The sequence below is a fragment of the Perca flavescens genome, chromosome 3 (assembly GCF_004354835.1).
Source record: "Perca flavescens isolate YP-PL-M2 chromosome 3, PFLA_1.0, whole genome shotgun sequence".
Lineage (NCBI taxonomy): Eukaryota > Metazoa > Chordata > Actinopteri > Perciformes > Percidae > Perca > Perca flavescens.
In genome coordinates, this window is record NC_041333.1 from 37,852,399 (window position 1) to 37,876,077 (window position 23,679).

General features: G+C 41.1%; 1 protein-coding gene across 1 annotated transcript; it reads left to right on the forward strand.

Annotated features, from left to right (window-relative positions):
• Positions 1–2,333: 2,333 nt before the first annotated feature.
• Positions 2,334–3,186, forward strand: triap1 (TP53 regulated inhibitor of apoptosis 1). Its single transcript, XM_028573568.1, has one exon. The coding sequence runs from the start codon at positions 2,516–2,518 to the stop codon at positions 2,738–2,740; it is 225 nt and encodes a 74-aa protein (XP_028429369.1). The 5' UTR covers positions 2,334–2,515; the 3' UTR covers positions 2,741–3,186.
• The last annotated feature ends 20,493 nt before the right edge of the window (positions 3,187–23,679 follow it).

Consider the following 23,679-nt stretch of genomic DNA (forward strand, 5'->3'; position numbering starts at 1 on the left):
GGGGCGATTGTGGTCATGAGAGAAAGAGGTCTCACTCTGCTTCTTTTTTCTTCAAAATTACAGACCAGTTACAGACACTGGTTTATAGATTGAATGGAAGAAGATCTTTTAGGTATAAGTTGTAATACTACAGTGTATAAATACTCTGTTACAAGTAAAAGTACTGCTTTCAAAATCGTACTCAAGTAAAAGTACAAAAGTATTATAATCATTGATTGTATCTGAGTATAATTAACTAAAAATACACAAAACTTTATTCCTCAGGGATTTAAAACATATTTATTGTATCATGTTTCAGCCATGATATAATTCACACAAAACAGTAAACAAAGTATTCAATTTCACACACAAAAAAGACAGGAAAAATAAGTTTATTTTCAAAATAAAAGTCTTTTTTCAAAATAAAAGTCTTTTTTCAATCAATATCATTCGATTAATAACAAAAAATATTTTTTCTTAGAGAAACATTCAATATCTAAACTTACTCACTAGCTTCTATCTAGACTCAGTCTAATATCTTTCACTGCATTATTGCATGTCTCATATAGCTTTCTCACATACAGTTTGGGCCTCATAAAGCCCCAAAAAATCTTGTGTTTTGTGTTTATGGAAAGGATTTCTAAGGAGGTTGACCTTTCTGTTAAAGAGTAAGATCCTTTTTTAAATCATAAAAACAACCGCGAAATTGCGTTCGCTAAACCCACCAGACTCCATGTAAATAAAGAGTGATTTAAGCATCGTAGAATACACTTCATTCGAAGTCGACAGAAACTAAAGAAAACTTTGAAAAGCCGTTTTTAGGTCGTCTTTCCACTTTTCCAACCATCACAACTCTAGGTTTGGTTGAAATAAACACACAGTTTACTGATTTACATGTGACAATATGTTGGCTCTATACAGGCTAAAAGTAGTGATTTTTTAAATGGAGTCTGGTGGGTTTAGAGCTAGAGACTTCAGAGCTGTTTCTGGTTAAACTGAAAGAAACATTCAATATCTAACCACAAGTAATTCAACACAAACACACACATTCATAAAATAAGTTTCATTGTTGCAAAAACACACATTCCTCTGGGATTAGAAAAGAGTTATTGCTAATGTTTCAATATATTTTAATATAGTTGTATGTGTGGTTTCTTCACTCATTTGCATGTATGTGTGTGTGTGTGTGTGTGTGTGTGTGTGTCTCTCTCTATATATATATATATTTATATATATATATATATATATATATATATATATATATAAAAATAGTTTCAAAATAAACTTTTATTTCAAAATAAACTATTTATTTTTCAAAATAAAAGTATTTTTTCAATCAATATTCGAATCATAAAACAGTGTCTTTTCTCAGAAGAAAATCTGAACATCTTAAAGAAACATTCAATATCTAACAAAACATAATTTCAAACATAAACATTTATAAAAATATTTTTTTGTTATTGCAAAACACACACCTTCCTTGGGGATATTTAAAAAAAATTATAATAACTTTATTCATCAACAGTTACAATTTATGCCAGATACATGCAAATACCAAATGTCTAAGACCCAAAAAAAAAAAACAGGCATTCAGAACATATAAAAACACAACAAATAAACATACATTATGCAATTAAATAACTAGCCTATGAACTCACTATATAGAAGAAGAAAAAACTATACATCAGTTCATGATTATCTTATAGATCAATGGTTTTAATAGCTTTTTTTTTAGTTTTGTAGAATATTGAATAGATGAAATGTGTTATTTGAGTTCATTTTGGAATGTTAAAAAAGATGGTTTGTGGTTGAAAAACATTACATTTTTATTATTCGTGTGGATTTTTGTTATTTTATCATCCTGTTTATGATGTATGTGTATGTTGTGTCAGTATTGGGGATCAATAAAGTATCTATCTATCCATTCATCCATCTATCTCTCTATTTAAACAGTTGTACAGTTTTTATTCCCAACTTATAGATATCTTAAACTATTTTTTCTTATATTCTATTATTATTTAATGTATACTGTATTCTTTTACTTCATGTAGGGTTAGGTATTAACCCTATATTCTGTATGTGTGATCTATCTATCTATCTATCTATCTATCTATCTATCTATCTATCTATCTATCTATCTATCTATCTATCTATCTATCTATCTATCTATCTATCTATCTATCTATCTATCTATCTATCTATCTATCTATCTATCTATCTATCTATCTATCTATCTATCTATCTATCTATCTATCTATCTATCTATCTATCTATCTATCTATCTATCTATCTATCTATCTATCTATCTATAAAAGAGTGATTCCTCCCTCTCACCGCAATATCTCTGACGCGTCGTGACGCCATTACGTTCGACGGCTCTCTCGAACCAGCCAATCCCATCGCGCTGTTTCAAGGAGAGTCACGAATGTTCGTGTTGACAGCATTGTTGCTGCGTTTTTGGAGCAATAAAACAGTAAAATATACATTAAAAACTTCCGAGGGTGCGGGAAGTTGAGCTGCTTACACACCGTCGGACATGAACAGCGTCGGGGAAGCATGCACGGACCTGAAGCGCGAGTACGACCAGTGCTTCAACCGCTGGTTCGCCGAGAAGTTCCTGAAGGGGGACCGGAGCGGCGACCCGTGCACCGAGACCTTCCGGAAGTACCAGCGGTGCGTGCAGAAGGCCATCAAGGAGAAGGACATCCCGATCGACGGAGTGGAGTTCATGGGCCCCAACAAGGACAAGCCCGAGAGCTGATGGCAGAAAGAAACCCCTAGACAGATGCATAAGTACTGAGATCACCGGGGTGGTGCGGCCATGAGGGCCTACTGAGCATGCGCAGAAGCAGAGAAGCTGTTGGAGCCCTTGTGTGTGTGTGTGTGTCGTGGATGGATTAAGAGAACATGTGTATGTTAGTGCAGCTTTAAACACACGGAACTGATCCCAGGACAGTTTTTATTTTGTTCAACCTGCTGCTTACTGAGCATGCGCAGAAGCAGAGCAGCTGTTGGAGCCTGTGTGTGTGTGATGTTAGTGACGATTTAAACACACAGAACTGATCCCAGGACAGTTTTTATTTTGTTCAACCTGCTGCTTACTGAGCATGCGCAGAAGCAGAGTTTCTGCAGGTGTGTGTGTGTGTGTGTGTGTGGGGGGGGATTTGGACACATGGAACTGATCCCAGGACAGTTTTTTTTTTTTTTTTTTTTTGTTAAACCTGTTTCTTACTGAGCATGCGCAGAAGCAGAGTTTCTGCAGGTGTGTGTGTGTGTGTGTGTGTGTGTGTGTGTGTGTTTTTGGACACACAGAACTGCTCCCAGGACAGTTTTTTTTCATTGTTTTTAAACCGGTTGCTTATATTCTGGAGTTTATTTAACATGAATGTTGGGGCTGCTTGTAGTCGATTAAATCAATCAGCAACTGTTATGATTGTTGTTTAAAGTTATATGCATAAAGTAAAGACCCAGATGAGTCTCTTTGCTCTGTTTGTATCTCTGTTAACTGAATGTTTTTGGGGGTTTTTTGGATAAAAGAAGACCCTCTAAGGGCCAGACAGGTTTAGTTTACTGACATGCTTTTATTTTGAAAAGAAAGTCTTAATATCTTTCACTGCATTATTGCATGTCTCAAATAGCTTTCTCACATACAGTTTGGGCCTCATAAATCTACGGAGCCCCTAAGGGGACATGAAAAAAAAAAAATTAAAAAAAGTTTATTTTCATGTGCTCACACGAAACTTTCATGTGCACACGCAAAACCTTTTCATGTGCGCACATGAAAGTTTCACGTGAGCACGCAAAACTAGTGTGGGCCCATGAAAGCCGTAAAGCCTGAGACGATAGTGAATGACCCCAGTAAAGTTCAATAGTTGCACTAGGCTATATTTTAATCTAGGTCTTCATTATAAGGACATTGTTGCTTTGCTTGCAAGTCGTCACCATTAGGCAATATTGTTTTGATGCGACATTTAAAATGTATTTCATCTGTTCCGGCGCAAAAGGGACAGCGATTTGGATCAGGCAGTTACTTTCATTTAACGGTTAACATCTGGCCAACTCACGGATATAGGTGGATTTAGGGCCTACACAAAATGCAAGGAGAATGGATTAAACAAAGGAAAGAGAATGTGCAATTAACACGAGAACTGAACGGGATAATTCTAAAATGCTTAACGTGAAAAAGGTTTAATGTACCTAAACAACGATCAATGATCGTCAAATTTCTTTCTCCTATTGCTCCTCATAACCACTCAAAGCTGACCCAAAGTCTTATTATTGTGGACGTAATCTGACATTAAGCGTTTCTGCTTCATTGAGGCTATATTGTAGGAAAAAGCTTAACGTGGTTTAATGTACCTAAACAACGATTTGAGTCCAATTATTATGGACGTTCTCTGACATTGAGCGTTGAGGCTATAGGAAAAAGCTTAATGTGGTTAAATGTAATGGTATAAACAACGATCAGTGATCACCAAATTTCTGGTTAGATTTTTTTACAGTTTTCAGTGGTTACGATAGGAGCAATATGAGAGAGAAATTTGGTAATCATTGATCGTTGTTTAGGTAGAATTAAACCAAGTTAAGCTTGTATCGTTTTTGTCCCTGTTGAACTCAGAATGAGGAGATGGCTCCGTCGCCGAAACTACTTTAAGGCCTAATTATCTTATTATATACTTTATTATTATCTTCTTTACTGAAATTTGTGAAATCCATAAAATAATAAACTTTTCTCTTTACAAACAATAACAGAAGATGGAAATTATTTCAAAAACGTTTTAGCTATCTATGATTGTTTGATTGCTAACGTTTTAGCTATCTATGATTGTTAGATTGCTAACGTTGTAGCTATCTATGGTTGTTTGATTGCTAACATTGTAGCTATCTATGGTTGTTTGATTGTTTGATTGTTAGATTGCTAACGTAGCTATCTATGATTGTTTGATTGCTAACGTAGCTATCTATGATTGTTAGATTGCTAACGTTGTAGCTATCTATGATTGTTTGATTGCTAACGTTGTAGCTATCTATGATTGTTTGATTGCTAACGTTGTAGCTATCTATGATTGTTTGATTGCTAATGTTGTAGCTATCTATGATTATTTGATTGCTAATGTTGTAGCTATCTATGATTGTTTGATTGCTAACGTTGTAGCTATCTATGATTGTTTGATTGCTAACGTTGTAGCTATCTATGATTGTTTGATTGCTAACTTGTAGCTAGCAGTCATTTCAAAAACGTCATAGCTATGATTGTTTGATTGCTAACGTTAGCTCATAGACTGTGCGTTAGCTCAAAAAGCTGTTAGCATCTTGGAGGCTACTTGTCGCAAAGTGACGCATGTGCGACTCAAATCTGCGCTCGAATCACATCGGGCAACGTCAATGGCTGCAAAAAAGGTCTGTGTGACCGGATGACCGATTTGCACGTCTGGACTGCTACGGGCCTCCACCAGAGTTTCCTCCAGGTTCGCCCTGCCCGGGCATAGTTCACCATCTTTCGGGTCCTATCGCACGCGCTCACACGCTCCACCTCCCTGACGGGTGCAGGCGAAACGGGCTGGGATCCCACCTCAGCAGGGGCGTGCCTGTCTTTTAAATAGACCTTAGTGGTCCCCTAATACTGTATCTGAAGTCTCTTTTATATAGACCTTAGTGGTCCCCTAATACTGTATCTGAAGTCTCTTTTATATAGACCTTAGTGGTCCCCTAATACTGTATCTGAAGTCTCTTTTATATAGACCTTAGTGGTCCCCTAATACTGTATCTGAAGTCTCTTTTATACCTTAGTGGTCCCCTTACTGTATCCCTTTTATATAGACCTTAGTGGTCCCCTATACTGTATCTGAAGTCTCTTTTATATAGACCTTAGTGGTCCCCTAATACTGTATCTGAAGTCTCTTTTATATAGACCTTAGTGGTCCCCTAATACTGTATCTGAAGTCTCTTTTATATAGACCTTAGTGGTCCCCTAATACTGTATCTGAAGTCTATTTTATATAGACCTTAGTGGTCCCCTAATACTGTATCTGAAGTCTCTTTTATATAGACCTTAGTGGTCCCCTAATACTGTACATATAGACCTTAGTGGTCCCCTAATACTGTATCTGAAGTCTCTTTTATATAGGCCTTAGTGGTCCCCTAATACTGTATCTGAAGTCTATTTTATATAGTCTCTTTTCTCTATATAGACCTTAGTGGTCCCCTAATACTGTATCTGAAGTCTCTTTTATATAGACCTTAGTGGTCCCCTAATACTGTATCTGAAGTCTCTTTTATATAGGCCTTAGTGGTCCCCTAATACTGTATCTGAAGTCTCTTTTATATAGACCTTAGTGGTCCCCTAATACTGTATCTGAAGTCTCTTTTTTATATAGGCCTTAGTGGTCCCCTAATACTGTATCTGAAGTCTCTTTTATATAGGCCTTAGTGGTCCCCTAATACTGTATCTGAAGTCTCTTTTATATAGGCCTTAGTGGTCCCCTAATACTGTATCTGAAGTCTCTTTTATATAGGCCTTAGTGGTCCCCTAATACTGTACACCTGACAGCAGGTAATGTTAGTTTACCGTTAGCTAGTTAGAAAATGTAGGATTTTGTTCTAAAATGTGACCAATGACCGGTCTGGCCCTAAAAAGGCCAGACTTAATCTGACTCCAAATCTATGGTCACTACATCCTGAAAAGTGTTCGTTTACTGGAAGATCAGAGGAATAAAACTCAGGATTTGTTCAGTTAAAATTATAACAAGCTTTAGTGAATGATATTGCAGAATACAAGAGCGTATGCATATGGATTAGATACTTCAATACAGGTCTATCTTTCACCTACTAACAGACAAAGATGTGCACAATCTGTTCCACGCTAGCCTATGGCTAGCCTCCACCGGGAAGTTAACGTTAGTTTAGCTAACAGCTAATTTGGCTAACCGCTAGCTGACAGCTAGATTCAGTCTAAAACAACGTTGAGTCAAACTTAATTGGAAAAGCAGGCTACAGCTACATTAAGACTTTACAGTAATAACAATAAAGACGAGTATTGAGTGATTTGTATTTTAAATGAGCACAATTAGTAAAGTAGAACTGACGTAACAGCTGTTATATATGTTAACGGTTATTTTTACGTTTTATTTTGAGGGTCTTTTAAAGTTATTACATGCTGTCTCAGCTAGCGGTTAGCCGAATTAACTGTTAGCTAAACTAACGTTAGCTTGGCTGTCGACCGGAAGCGTGGAACAGATCTTGCAGTGTCGTAAATCCTCGTACAACAACGCATGCGCGAACATTTTGCGCATGTGCAGAACGGATCGTGTACCGACACTGTGCTTATGTTATCTCCTTACATATACCTACACTCTCCGTCTCTGTAAGATTGGGAATGATTGAGATTTCTCTCGGCACAGCTACCAGAAGACTTCACACTTTCAGACACGTTGCTCACGTCACATTTACGTCTTCAAGCTCAGTTGGAGGCTGCTCAGTAAAGCAAGAGATCACCGGAAAAGTGCTTCTAATAGCCTTCACTGGTCTCCGTCCAGAGACACGGGGTCTATTGGTCCATTATATATAGGTCAATGATCCCTGGTGGTGCTGTCATCAGTTTGGATACAGTCAAAGCTCCAGCCGGCTCCTAACGATATGTAACATACTGCATGGAAGTATGACCTCGGCCTCTCCCATTCTCAGGTCAACAGAGACAAGTTGCCATTGTTGGATTTGAATACCTGTCTGTTCTCAATCTTCTGCAGACTTTAAGGAGTTGCATGAGAGCCAAGATCATTTCCATACCCGGTGTCACAAATCCCACGCTTGCAAAACATTGCTCCATTGTTGTCTCCGTCCCCCCCCCCCCCCCCTGTTAGTTTACCATTAGCTAGTTAACACTACACCTGACAGCAGGTAATGTTAGCCTACCGTTAGCTAGTTAAAAATTGTAGGATTTTGTTCTAAAATGTGACCAATGACCGATCTAGCCCTAAAAAGGCCAGACTTAATCTGACTCCAAATCTATGGTCACTACATCCTGAAAAGTGTTCATTTACTGGAAGATCAGAGGAATAAAACTCAGGATTTGTTCAGTTAAAATTATAACAAGCTTTAGTGAATGATATTGCAGAATACGAGAGCGTATGCATATGGATCAGATACTTCAATACAGGTCTATCTTTCACCTACTAACAGACAAAGATTCCCCCCCTCATCTGATGGAGCTAAGTTGAAATACTGTCTTATTTATTCAATTCTGTCCCATCCCTGGCAAGGGGGTAAGCTTCGCTTCAGAACTCGAACCTCCGATGGCGCCATTTTGTTGCTACAAAGGTATCACCTCCTGTTAGCATTCCACTGACCGCCATTTTTTTTTTACGTCACTTGACTGCGAATAACTTTACATCTGAAGCGTTTAAAGACTCTATTTGTCCGTTGTTTATTTCTAAAGAAACACGACAATGTATAAAAGGCTCCATTACCTTGTAGCTCACGTTATGGCTCCGTAGCAGACGCTTTTATAACAATAGGCTAACGATTGGGTCATAACCACGAGACTTAGTGTCACACAGTAGAGGAATTACCGTATAGTACAGGAGAAGCTCACAGGCAGTTTGGACTTCCATTAGCTGTTTAGGTTTAATTACTAATGTTAATTAGCATGTTAGTTAGCAATAATTAGCCTGCGTGTCGGTACACGATCCGTTCTGCACATGCGCGAGATATTACTGTTTACGACGTGCACGATCTGTTCCCCGCTAGCCTATGGCTAGCCTCCACCGGGAAGTTAACGTTAGTTTAGCTAACAGCTAATTTGGCTAACCGCTAGCTGACAGCTAGATTCAGTCTAAAATGACGTTAAGTCAAACTTAAAGGGAAAAGCAGACTACAGCTACATTAAGACTTTACAGTAATAACAATAAAGACGAGTATTGAGTGATTTGTATTTTAAATGAGCACAATTAGTAAAGTAGAACTGACGTAACAGCTGTTATATATGTTAACGGTTATTTTTACGTTTTATTTTGAGGGTCTTTTAAAGTTATTATATGCTGTCTCAGCTAGCGGTTAGCCGAATTAGCTGTTAGCTAAACTAACGTTAGCTTGGCTGTCGACCGGAAGCGTGGAACAGATCTTGCAGTGTCGTAAATCCTCGTACAACAACGCACGCGCGAACATTTTGCGCATGTGCAGAACGGATCGTGTACCGACACTGTGCTTATGTTATCTCCTTACATATACCTACACTCTCCGTCTCTGTAAGATTGGGAATGATTGAGATTTCTCTCGGCACAGCTACCAGAAGACTTCACACTTTCAGACACGTTGCTCACGTCACATTTACGTCTTCCAGCTCAGTTGGAGGCTGCTCAGTAAAGCAAGAGATCCCCGGAAAAGTGCTTCTAATAGCCTTCACTGGTCTCCGTCCAGAGCAACGGGGTCTATTGGTCCATTATATATAGGTCAATGATCCCTGGTGGTGCTGTCATCAGTTTGGATACAGTCAAAGCTCCAGCCGGCTCCTAACGATATGTAACATACTGCATGTAAGTATGACCTCGGCCTCTCCCATTCTCAGGTCAACAGAGACAAGTTGCCATTGTTGGATTTGAATACCTGTCTGTTCTCAATCTTCTGCAGACTTTAAGGAGTTGCATGAGAGCCAAGATCATTTCCATACCCGGTGTCACAAATCCCACGCTTGCAAAACATTGCTCCATTGTTGTCTCCGTCCCCCTCCCCCCGATCAGAGAAGACCTTTTTCTCAGGCAATATCTCACACTCTCTTTATAATGTCTTATCACTTTAAAACCAGATGGCCTCTCATAACCCAGAGAAGCGGAAACAAAAAGGTCAGCTTCATGAACTCTAAAAACCTCTTACTTCACTCTCACAAAATATATTCTAACACACTACACCTGACAGCAGGGAACGTTAGCCTACTGTTAGCAAGTTAACACTACACCTGACAGCAGGTAACATTAGCATAAGGTTAGCAAGTTAACACTACACTTGACAGCAGGTAACGTTAGTCTACCGTTAGCTAGTTAACACTACACCTGCCAGCAGGTAACGTTAGCCTACCGTTAGCAAGTTAACACTACACCTGACAGCAGGTAACGTTAGCCAAACGTTAGCAAGTTAACACTACACCTGACAGCAGGTAACGTTAGCCTAACGTTAGCAAGTTAACACTACACTTCCAACAAAGCTGGAAGTTGACGTCAACCTCCCAAAAACCGGAACCTTTGTCAGCCCATGGGTGTATTAAGAGATCGGTCACGCCCCAACATTTACATAGGCTACACAACTGACCTGAGATCAGGTAGTCTTCTGAATCTAGGTCGCGCAGATCTCTGCTATTCCATTACAAAATTCACTTCTGAAACTTTTTTATGCGAGAAATCAACTATGTAAGGCTCAAATATGGGCCGTTTTACGAAAATGGATGGCTAATTGCTAATTTGTCCGACTGTGTGTCGGAGTTCAGCGCCGGTGCTGCCTGTGTTGTTGCCTCGCCGCCTGGCCTGCCTTCCTTCACACACCCCGGCCTGCTCTGAGGTACTTGGAGCTCCGTCACAACTGGCAGCCCACAGTACTCCATACCCGCTCAAAGTCACCGGTTTTAGGATAATGGACTACTAAACGTTGGTGCTCTGACAGAGCTCCGGGGCCTGCAGCTCCCCTCTTCCTGCTAGCTAAATGCCCGGTGCACGGTCAGCGAGCTTGTTACGCCAGCAATCTGTTACCACAGGTTCCAGTTAATCTTTATGTGTGTAATTATAATGTGTTGACTTATTTAAACAAACGATTGGGGAAATAAACGCTGCTTGTCCGCGAGTCTCATTGACTCGCGGACAATTCCTCTGAAATTCATAAATATTCATTAACTTGAAATCGGACACCGTTGTTAGCTTTATAAGACATTTAGGGAGATGTTGTATAAGTGGCGTGATGAAATTCAAACTGTAAATATAAACAAATTACGCTGAAAATGAAGCTAACTATCCGTGTAGCTAGCTACACATAGCTAGGATTGAAGGGACAGTCATAGCTAACGAAACCCCCACTGTTCACAAAAATTCATCAATTTGAAATCGGACACCGTTGTTAGCTTTATAAGACCTTTAGGGAGATCTTGTATAAGTGGCGTGATGAAATTCAAACTGTAAATATACGGGAATTACACCAAAAATAAAGCTAACTATCCGTGATTTGTAGCTAGCTACACATAGCTAGGATTGAAGGGACAGTCATAGCTAACAAAACCCCCACTGTAAATATAGCTAGTTATGCTGACAACCAGCCAAGATTAACTGGAACTGTTGTAAGAGATTGCTGGTGTAACAAACTCTCACACACGGGCCATTTAGCTAGCAGGAAGAGGGGAGCTGCAGGCCGTGGACTGTGGAGGAAGGCAGGCCGTGCAGCGAGGCAGCAGCACAGGCAGCACCGGCAGCTGAACACAGTCTTACCAAATTTGCAATAAGCCATTTGAGCTTTATATAGTTGATTTCTCGCTTAAAAAAGTCTTGGAAGCAATTTTCAGCCCAACCAATGTTACATACCCCATTAGGAGACCTTAAGGAACAGTGTAAAATACCCTATATAATCATTCTATCACCCCTTTAACGGTTATTTTTACGTTTTATTTTGAGGGTCTTTTAAAGTTATTACATGCTGTCTCAGCTAGCGGTTAGCCGAATTAGCTGTTAGCTAAACTAACGTTAGCTTGGCTGTCGACCGGAAGTGTGGAACAGATCTTGCAGTGTCGTAAATCCTCGTACAACAGCGCATGCGCGAACACTTTGCGCATGTGCAGAACGGATCGTGTACCGACACTGTACACACCGACACCGTTAGTCTACTGTTAGCTAGTTAACACTACACCCGACAGCAGGTAACGTTAGTCTACCGTTAGCTAGTTAACACTACACCTGACAGCAGGTAATGTTAGCCTAACGTTAGCAAGTTAACACTACACTCGACAGCAGGTAAAGTTAGCCTACCTTTAGCTAGTTCACACTACACTTGACAGCAGGTAACGTTAGACTACTGTTGACAGTGACAGTGTGCAACTGCTGTTGTCGGAAAAACAACATAAGATGCTGCGTTCACTTGAAATTCGCCTCGCCAGCCTTGTGGTGCATTCAAAGTTATTAGTAAAATACCTTTTTCCCAACCAGTGGTTCTTTTTTTTGGTTAAACAGGAACTTACTGGTGAAATAAGTTATTGTTATTACGTTTTTAATTAATCATTTAATTTTGCCTTAGCAATAAAAATGTGTTTATTATTAGGATAAACCCCTTGAGGTATATCCTATCATTTTCGAGGAGCTCCCAAATACAAGCTGGACAACCGCCCTGTTAACTTACATTGTAGCTTGTTTCTCTGCTGCTGACTGCAGAGATCTCTCTTAATACTGGACCAATGTCAAAGATTGTTGTTCCCTTCAGTCACTTAGACACAAACACAAAAAAACAGTAGTTACCCTTTAACCGTGACAAAGATTAGGGTGTTACGTCATAAAAACATTGATTAGAGCAGGTCACTTGAGTTCACAGTGTGAGATCCAACTACTAGTACCAAGTATCACCGTGCCATTGGTCTGTTGTAAAAGACCTTCCTCAGCACTGACCACCGCTGAAACGCCCAGGTTAGGCCACAAAAAAGGCCACAAAAAGGCAAAAAAAGGTGATGAAAAGGCAACAAAAATGCGACAAAAAGGTGACGAAAAGGCCATAAAAAGGTGACGAAAAAGTGATAAAAAGGGGACAGAAAGGTGACAGAAAGGCGTCAAAAAGGCGATAAAAATGCGATAAAAATGCGATAAACAAGCGACCAGAAAGACGAGAAAAAGGCGACAAAAAAGCGACAAAAAGGCGACAAAAAGGCGACAAAAAAACCAGAAACTCACAGTGTGAGATCCAACTACTAGTACCAAGTATCACCGTGCCATTGGTCTGCTGTAAAAGACCTTCCTCAGCACTGACATACCAGCCACTGAAACTCTGCAGGTTAGGCTACAAAAAGGCCACGAAAAGGCCACAAAAAAGTGACACAAAGGTGATGAAAAGGTGACAAAAAGGCGACAAAAAAGATGACGAAAAGGCCACAAAAAAGGCCACACAAAAGCGACAAAAAAGCGACAAAAAGGTTAAAAAAAAGCAACAAAAAAGGTGACGAAAAGGCCACAAAAAAGGCCACAAAAAGATGGCGACAAAACGATGAAAAGGTGAAAAAAGAGCAACAAAAATGCAACAAATAGGCAACAAAAAAGGTGACGAAAAGGCCACAAAAAGGCCACAAAAAGGTGATGAAAAGGCCACAAAAAGGCCACAAAAAGGTGACGAAAAGGTGACGAAAAGGTGACGAAAAGGTGACAAAAATGCAAAAAAAGGCAACAAAAAATGTGACAAAAAGGTGACAAAAAGTCCACAAAAAAGGCCACATAAAGGTGAGGAAAAAGCGACAAAAGGGGGACAAAGGTGACAAAGATGGCAAAAAGGCGACAAAAATGCGATTAAAAATGCGATAAACATGCAACCAAAAAGGCGACAAAAATGCGATTAAAAATGCGATAAACATGCAACCAAAAAGGCGACAAAAATGCGATTAAAAATGCAATAAACATGCAACCAAAAAGGCGACAAAAATGCGATTAAAAATGCGATAAACATGCAACCAAAAAGGCGACAAAAATGCAACAAAAAGGTGACGAAAAGGCCACAATTAGGTGATGAAAAAGCGACAAAAGGGGGACAGAAAGGCGACAAAAAGGCGATAAAAATGCGATAAACATGCGACCAAAAAGACGAGAAAAAGGCGACAAAAGTGCAACAAAAAGGTGACGAAAAGGCCACAAAAAGGTGATGAAAAAGCGACAAAAGGGGGACAGAAAGGCAACAAAAAGGCAACAAAAAGGTGACAAAAAGGTGACAAAAAAGGTGACAAAAAGGCAACAAAAAAGGCAACAAAAAAGGCAACAAAAAGGTGACAAAAAAGATGACAAAAAGCGATGAAAAAGTGACAAAAAGTTGACAAAAAAGCGAACAGGGAACACACTACTACTACTGCTGCTGTACACAGGGAACATACTACTAGTACTACTGCTGTACACAGGGAACATACTACTACTACTACTGCTGTAGTAACCGGTAGTACCCTTTAATGTTTTCTGGGCTGGAAAACAAGTCGCTGTCTTCAGAATGACTCACTTTGTTTTGACAATGTGCTGTCTGCTGGTCTTAGGCATCAATGATGGACGTTGGTGCCAATGTGTCTGTTGTTGATCATCAGGAGAAGCAACGGATCAGCAAGCAGCAGTTTCCCACCATTGCTTTTTGGAGGGGGAGGGGGGGTGGCTTTCCCTTCTGGGGATTTGTTAAAATCAAATCATCTCCAGTTGTGCGTGAGTCTCAGAAAACAGAGAGGCACAAGAGACTTTAGATACAGTATTAGAGGACCACTAAGGTCATATAAAAGAGACTTCAGATACAGTATTAGGGGACCACAAAGGTCTATATAAAAGAGACTTCAGATACAGTATTAGGGGACCACTAAGGTCTATATAAAAGAGACTTCAGATACAGTATTAGGGGACCACTAAGGTCTATATAAAAGAGACTTCAGATACAGTATTAGGGGACCACTAAGGTCTATATAAACAGTAGAGACTTCTTCAGATACAGTATTAGGGGACCACTAAGGTCTATATAAAAGATACTTCAGATACAGTATTAGGGGACCACTAAGGCCTATATAAAAGAGACTTCAGATACAGTATTAGGGGACCACTAAGGTCTACATAAAAGAGACTTCAGATACAGTATTAGGGGACCACTAAGGTCTATATAAAAGAGACTTCAGATACAGTATTAGGGGACCACTAAGGTCTATATAAAAGAGACTTCAGATACAGTATTAGGGGACCACGAAGGTCTATATAAAAGAGACTTCAGATACAGTATTAGAGGACCACTAAGGTCTATATAAAAGAGACTTCAGATACAGTATTCGGGGACCACTAAGGTCTATATAAAAGAGACTTCAGATACAGTATTAGGGGACCACTAAGGTCTATATAAAAGAGACTTCAGATACAGTATTAGGGGACCACTAAGGTCTATATAAAAGAGACTTCAGATACAGTATTAGGGGACCACTAAGGCCTATATAAAAGAGACTTCAGATACAGTATTAGGGGACCACTATTAATGAAATTGACTGCATAGAAGACATTCTCCACCCACTTGATTAATGATTTCAACGTACTCACTCACCCTCCTGAGCCTGCGGGTTAGAAAGTAGACTTTTGTTCTCTAAAAACAACTAATTCAGCAGCTGTCAACGTGACTTATCTGCCACAACAGGTGTTCCTGTTCTGCCTGAGAGAAAAAGAAATTTGTATAAATGCAAGACACGGCTTGATACTGGTATGTATGACACAACCAGTTAGCAATGTGGTAGTGCTATACAAAATTAACATGTCAATAAATCCTAAAAGGAACCAAATGAATCCAGTTAACAAGGCCTGCTCCTGCTGAGGAAACTCAGAGGCTTTGATGTGGCATTTTAACAACTGTGTACAAAAGAGAGAAGGTTAGGAGGAAGGAGAGAAGGTTAGGGGAGAAGGTAAGAAGGTTAGGAGGGAGGAGGGAAGGTTAGGATGGAGGAGAGAAGGTTAGGAGGGAGGAAGGAAGGTTAGGAGGGAGGAAGGAAGGTTAGGATGGAGGAGAGAAGGTTAGGAGGGAGGAAGGAAGGTTAGGATGGAGGAGAGAAGGTTAGGAGGGAGGAGAGAAGGTTAGGAGGAAGGAGAGAAGGTTAGGGGAGAAGGTAAGAAGGTTAGGAGGGAGGAGGGAAGGTTAGGATGGAGGAGAGAAGGTTAGGAGGGAGGAAGGAAGGTTAGGAGGGAGGAAGGAAGGTTAGGAGGGAGGAGAGAAGGTTAGGAGGGAGGAAGGAAGGTTAGGAGGGAGGAAGGAAGGTTAGGGGAGAAGGTAAGAAGGTTAGGAGGGAGGAGGGAAGGTAAGGAGGGAGGAACATAGGGCTGTGGGAACATAGGGCTGTGGCACCATAGGGCTGTGGGAATATAGGGCTGTGGCAGCCTTGGGCTGTGGGAACATAGGGCTGTGGGAACATAGGGCTGTGGCACCATAGGGCTGTGGGAATATAGGGCAGTGGCAGCCTTGGGCTGTGGGAACATAGGGCTGTGGGAACATAAGGCTGTGGGACCATTGGGCTGTGGGAACATAGAGCTGTGGGAACATAGAGCTGTGGGAACATTGGACTGTGGGAACATTGGGCTGTGGGAACATAGAGCTGTGGGAACATAGGGCTGTGGGAACATAGAGCTGTGGGATCATAGGGCTGTGGGAAAATAGAGCTGTGGGAACATAGGGCTGTGGGAACATAGAGCTGTGGGAACATAGGGCTGTGGGAACATAGAGCTGTGGGATCATAGGGCTGTGGGAACATAGAGCTGTAGGATCATAGGGCTGTGGGAACATAGGGCTGTGGGAACATTGGACTGTGGGAACATAGGGCTGTGGCACCATAGGGCTGTGGGAACATAGGGCTGTGGGAACATAAGGCTGTGGGACCATAGGGCTGTGGGAACATTGGGCTGTGGGAACATAGAGCTGTGGGAACATAGGGCTGTGGGAACATTGGACTGTGGGAACAGTGGGCTGTGGGAACATAGAGCTGTGGGACCATTGGACTGTGGGAACATAGGGTTGTGGGAACATAGAGCTGTGGGAACATAGGGCTGTGGGAACATAGAGCTGTGGGAACATAGGGCTGTGGGAACATAGAGCTGTGGGATCATAGGGCTGTGGGAACATAGAGCTGTGGGATCATAGGGCTGTGGGAACATAGGGCTGTGGGAACATTGGACTGTGGGAACATAGGGCTGTGGCACCATAGGGCTGTGGGAACATAGGGCTGTGGGAACATAAGGCTGTGGGACCATAGGGCTGTGGGAACATTGGGCTGTGGGAACATAGAGCTGTGGGAACATAGGGCTGTGGGAACATTGGGCTGTGGGAACATAGAGCTGTGGGAACATAGGGCTGTGGGATCATAGGGCTGTGGGAACATAGGGATGTGGGAACATAAGGCTGTGGGACCATTGGACTGTGGGAACTAGATAGTCATCTGTAGCAAAAACTTACCCGCAAAAAAACCCCCAATCAAAACACTAACCCAGGTGCAACCAGCTGGTTCTAATGTTTCTATAAATGCATTATAACATAAACTCAGGAAACTTACTGAAAGCACACTAATATTTTAATGAAAACAACTCATGTGGCTGTTTATTCCCGGCAGCTGGAAACTCATATGTCAAGTATTCAGAGTGCTGAGGCTGAAGTTAACTTATTACTCTGCTATTTTTAAACATTATCAAAGACTTGGATATCAGCAGGTTTCTGGATATGAGCCGACCTTTTCTAGAAGCTGGTTGAAGGAGTGAAAGAGGGACGCTGTGTTCACACGCTCCAACAAGTCCTCCACCGGCTGGCACACTTTGAATAAATCCTATTTTGCACGGCTGCACGTTAACGGGAATATTGACTCTCATTAGCCCTAAACAGCTTAGTCGGAATATCGTCTTTCTCCAAGTAAGGGCAAAAAACTTAATATTGTGTGCATATAAAAGTCTTCTGGTAGCTGTGCCGAGAGAAATCTCAATCATTCCCAATCTTACAGAGACGGAGAGTGTAGGTATATGTAAGGAGATAACATAGACACAGGCTAATTACTGATCACTAACATGCTAGTTAACATTAGTAATTACTGATCACTAACATGCTAGTTAACATTAGTAATTCCTGATCACTAACATGCTAGTTAACATTAGTAATTCATGCATGCTAGTTAACATTAGTAATTCCTGATCACTAACATGCTAGTTAACATTAATTATTGATCACTAACTTATTAACATTAGTAATCACTCACTAACATGCTAGTTAACATTAGTAATTAAACCTAAACAGCTAATGGAAGTCCAAACTGCCTGTGAGCTTCTCCTGTACTATACGGTAATTCCTCTACTGTGTGACAGTAAGTCTCGTGGTTATGACCCAATCGTTAGCCTATTTTTATAAAAGCGTCTGCTACGGAGCCATAACGTGAGCTACAAGGTAATGGAGCCTTTTATACATTGTCGTGTTTCTTTAGAAATAAACAACAGACAAATAGAGTCTTTAAACACTTCAGATGTAAAGTTATTCTCTGTCAAAGTGACGTCAGAATGAATGGGAGTCAATGGGATGCTAACGGGGAGGTGATGGCTTGTTAGCATCAAAATGGCGCCATAGGAGGTGCGCATTCCAGACGCTCGCTTACCCCCCTTGGTAACTCGTCAATTGTAACCGCGTTACTTAAAATGGCGGGAGTTTGCTGCGGTCTGTGTCTGTCTCATTGAGCTATAGCTTGAAAAGCTTACGCTCAAACGTCATTAATTTCATTGGATCGCTTGCTGGTGACGATGCAGCCTGTGGGCGGGGCTTAAGAGTCCACACGTGGCGGTAGAAGCCGCTGATTGGCTGAGAAGCTTTCATTCAAAGCTTTCCTTTGGCTGCTTATTGGATGAACTTGCTAGAATGAAAATCACTCACTACTCACTATAGGCCTGGGTCAAAATGGGCGGGCCCGGACCTAAAATGGGTGGGCCCAGGCCCACCCGGGCCCAATGGTAGCGCCGCGGGTGGTTTTGAGTCTCCTGTGGGGCTGGGTCACTGCCCGATGTGAGTCGAGAGTAGATGTGAGTTGCGCATGCATCACTTTACGACAAGTAGCCTACAAGATGCTAATGTGAATACAGTCAAAATTGACCTACAACAAAGTTCGTTCACTGCTGGCTACAAGCTAGCAATCAGACACAGCAAAGGCTGTCACTTGAATGGCGTTTTGAGCTAACGTTAGCAATCAAACAATCATAGATAGCTAAAACGTTTTTGAAATGACTGCTAGCTACAAGCTAGCAATCAGACACAGCAAAGGCTGTCACTTGAATGGCGTTTTGAGCTAACGTTAGCAATCTAACAATCATAGATAGCTACAACGTTTTTTGAAATGATTTCCATCTTCTGTTATTGTACGTAAAGAGAAAAGTTTATTATTTTATGGATTTCACAGATGTCAGTATGACACATTATGCCGTAAACCGTTTAAATCTGAGCATGCTCGACTCACATCTGCACTCGACTCACATCGGGCAGTGACGGACTATTTACACCCTTTGTTGTGGTTCGTTTGGGGGGAGGTGTGAATGCTAGCGGCCAAACAAGCGTAGCGCTCTCTGTACGTATAGGTGCCTTTGGTCAATTTGTTATTGACGCAAAAAGTCTCCTTTAGTGTCATATTTAGACGCTCTGGGTCGGGAGGTACGTTTAACTGACATGCAGCACAAGAACGGGACAGTAAGGTGTAGGAAAAGATAGTGGGTGGGGTTATAAAATGGTTAGGAGGGATGAGAGAATGTAAGGAGGGAGGAAGGAAGCTTAGGAGGGAGGAGGAAAGGTAAGGATGGAGGAGGGAAGGTAAGAAGGGAGGAAGGGAGGAGAGAAGGTAAGAAGGGAGGGAACATAGGGCTGTGGGACCATTGTGCTGTGGGACCATAGGGCTATGGGACCATAGGGCTGTGGGACCATTGGGCTGTGGGACCATAGGGCTGTGGGAACATAGGGCTGTGGGAACATAGGGCTGTGGGACCATAGGGCTGTGGGACCATAGGGCTGTGGGAACATAGGGCTGTGGGAACATAGGGCTGTGGGACCATAGGGCTATGGGACCATAGGGCTGTGGGACCATAGGGCTGTGGGACCATAGGGCTGTGGGAACATAGGGCTGTGGGACCATAGGGCTGTGGGACCATAGGGCTGTGGGACCATAGGGCTGTGGGAACATAGGGCTGTGGGACCATAGGGCTATGGGACCATAGGGCTGTGGGACCATTGGACTGTGGGAACTAGATAGTCATCCGTAGCAAAAACATACCCGCAAATGTAATTTCGGTCAGTTCAGATGCTAAATGATGTTGATGGAGGGCTATAATTAGCAAGCAAGTTACACTGTGTCTCCACACTAACCCAGAACCAAAACCAGCTGGCTCTAATGTTTCTATAAATGCATTATAACATAAACTCAGGAAACTAACTGAAGGCTCTAACATTTTAATGAAAACAACTCATGTGGCTGTTTATTCCCGGCAGTGCTGAAGCTGAAGCTGCCTCTGGATTAACTGTGAGACTGTTACTGCTCTGCTGGGAATTTGTAAATTGCTTCTGACTGTTCCAGAAAACAGCAAACGTTGTGTTAGTTACTGTCAGGAAAGACAAATGAGACGAACCCAATGGACTCGTGAAGGGGCGTAGCACCAAATTCCAGGCCCTGTAGGAAGGCATTTTCTATGGGCACCTCCCTGCATCCACAGCTAGTCATTGTAGCATCTTTTTGGGCCCTCCTCACATGAGGTGAAGGGTCCATGGTAGAACTTCGGACATTACCACAAAGTGATGAAATACGTGTGGTCAACGGCACCTTTAACAAATTGTCAAAACCATTTAATTTGGGTATTTTATTAGATTTTATAGCATTTGAAAAAAGTGACAAAAATGGTTCAAATACGTGGGGAAAAAAACAAACGAAAAAATTCAAAATAAATCGACGAGACATCAGAAAAAACGTCAGATAAAAAAAGTCTGAAAAAGTGACAAAAAAGTCAGAAAAAGTCAGAAAAAGTAAGAAAAAAAAAAAAAAAAAAAAAAAAAAAAAAACGTTTAAAAAAATCGACAGACATTGAAAAAAAAGTGACAAAAAGCCACAAAACTGAAAAAAGTCAGAAAAAGTGATAAAAAAGTTAGAAAAAGTGACAAAAAAAGTCAGAAAAAGTGACAAAAAAAGTCAGAAAAAAGCGACAAAAACAAAAAAACTGAAAAAAAAAAAAAAAAAAACGTTTTTAAAAAATCAACAAAGACATCGGAAAAAAAGTGACAAAATACTTAAAAAAGCCACAAAACTGTCAACGACGACCAAAATATTTGGAATAAAAAAAGGTTTTCATTTTTATCCCAGAATGACAAAAAGCTGGTGACACTTTTGTCGCTTTCCCCACCGACTTTTTTCAGCGTTTTTTTTTCACTTTTATCCACGTTTTTTTGGCACTTTTTCCAAATTATTATTTTTTTTTTTAAGATAATTTTTTGGGGCATTTTAAGTCTTTATTGTGACAGGACAGCAGAAGACATGCAAGGAGAGAGAGAAAGAGAGAGAAAGGGGGAATGACACGCAGCAAAGGGGCCGCAGGTCGGAGTCTAACCCGGGCCTACTGAGTCGATGAGTACACCTCTATATTTGGGCGCACGCTCTACCAACTGAGCTAATCCAATGTTTTTGACAAATTTTTTCAACGTTCTGCAGTGAAAGCAGTGAACTGATCATTTACTTTACTAGTTGTATGGAACCATCCACCTTTTTTTTTTAACAATTTGGTTAAAAGAAACCCAAATTTGTGCTATAGAAACCTTGTGGTTAACCACAAGCCTCCACCAAAATGCAGAAGCTTTCTTCCCCCTCTCTCCAGTTGCAAATCAAACACCACAGAGATCTTCAGACATCTTGCATGGCGCACTTTATTCGAGTTCAGGTGATATGAAAAGTTCATGAAGAGGAGAAAAAGGTCAAAAAGTGTCTTTTTTTTTGAAAATGGTCCTTAAGTCCTTAACAGTTCTCAGAGTTCATCGTCTGAAGAGTCACTGCAAGTTGCTCCAGGAACTCTTCTGCATTTTTCTCGTTGAGGAATTCACACTGAGGGCACTCTGACTCCGGCTGTGGAGGAGAAGAACGAAACGGAGAAGTATTATTGGTCGAAGAAAGACACAATGAGACCTATGAAGAGCAGTTGGAGCAAGACTCGTCGACCGTGCAACTTTTTACTTTTCTGGGTCAACGCTATGGTCGTCTTTTTCGACACTTCTGTCGCTCTTCCCTAAAGTTTTTTCTAAAAATGTTTGTCCCTTCTTAGCGATGTTTTTGTCACATTTTTGTTTTTGTGGTTTTTTTACCCACATTTTTTAAGCTATTATATATATATATTTTTTTTTATTTTTATTTAACCTTTATTTAACCAGGTTAGTCTCATTGATTTATAAAATCCCTTTTCCAAGAGAGACCTGGCCAAGATAGCAGAACAAGTTAGTGACATATAAAAACAATTTACAAATCACAAAACAAATCACAAAAAAGGCAAAGACATCTCAAGTGCATTTCAATTAAATAAAAGTACCATTAGTTAAAACATTTGCACGTGTGGATGGACTCACACATGTGGTTTTAACATAACCTTTAACATTGTTTAAGGAAATTAGACACTGTAGTTTGAGAGTTTTCTGTAGGTCATTCCAAGCAGAAGGTGCAGCAAACATGAAAGCCTTTTTAAACAACTCATTCTGGGCTTGAGGTACATTCAATGAGATCGTGTTCTGGGACCGTAAACCATAAGTACTCAGTGTAAAAGTCCGATATGTTACATGGGAGCCTGCCTAAAATGCCTTTGTATATGAACATATAAAGGTGAGTAAGCCGGCGATTTGAAAGAGACGGCAAATTCACTGTGGAGTAAAGTATACAGTGATGAGTGAGGGGTCTGCAATTTGAAATGAACCTTAAAGCTCCACGATATACAGCATCCAACATCTGAAGACACTTTGATGGGGCATTCATGTACAACAGATCACCATAAATCAATAATAGAGAGAAATGTGGCATCAGCTACCCTTTTTCTGGCAGAAAAAGTAAAACAAGATTTGTTCCTAAAGAATATATATAAGCTTTTCACCTTATATTGACCTTTCCTAGTGGGTATATTCCAATCCAGGATCCGGCTTCGGATTCGGCCGAATATTGGGATTTTGGCTGAACCTTAGAATTTGTTCCCAGGGAACCAAACCCTACGCTTGCACTCGTTGCGCTACGCTGGTCGCGGTAGTGACGGCGCCGTTGATTAAGGGAAGGTGTTTACGTAGGTGGAGCATTCAACGCAGTATGCTGTGAGAAAGTGGACATGGATCTGGTTCAATGCTGTAAGCTGTGAGTAAGTGGACATGGATCTGGTTCAATGCAGTAGGCTGTGAGAAAGTGGACATGGATCTGGTTCAATGCAGTAAGCTGTGAGAAAGTGGACATGGATCTGGTTCAATGCAGTAAGCTGTGAGAAAGTGGACATGGATCTGGTGAGCAGAAAAAGTTGTTGTTTGGCAGTACTTTCAGTCAAAAGAAGGCCGTTCAAGTCCAGCTACATGTTCAATCTGCTCAATGCTGATTGGTCTGGTGGTGGCGAGGACCCTAAACTATACACAACATGGCCGCTGTTACAACATCTGGTCTGAAACATCTGGAAGAATACGAGTTGTGCATGAAGGAATCTCCAGACAGCAGCCAGAATGCAGCAACTTCAGGTAAGGCAAAGGAAGGACAGTCCCTGTTTACTTCAGTCATGTGTTTACTGACTTCATGGACCGAAGATGGGAGGAGGAGTCAGCAGACTCTTGGGTTTGATTCGGTATTCGGCCGAACCCCAAAAATCTGGATTTGGTGCATCCCTAGTTAGCTAACCATTATTTCTTAGGCTGTGGTTACATAACCTTAGAAACGAAAGCCTCATCGCCACCGTGAACGTGAATGTGCGCATGCCATAGGTGCGCTCCGGTACT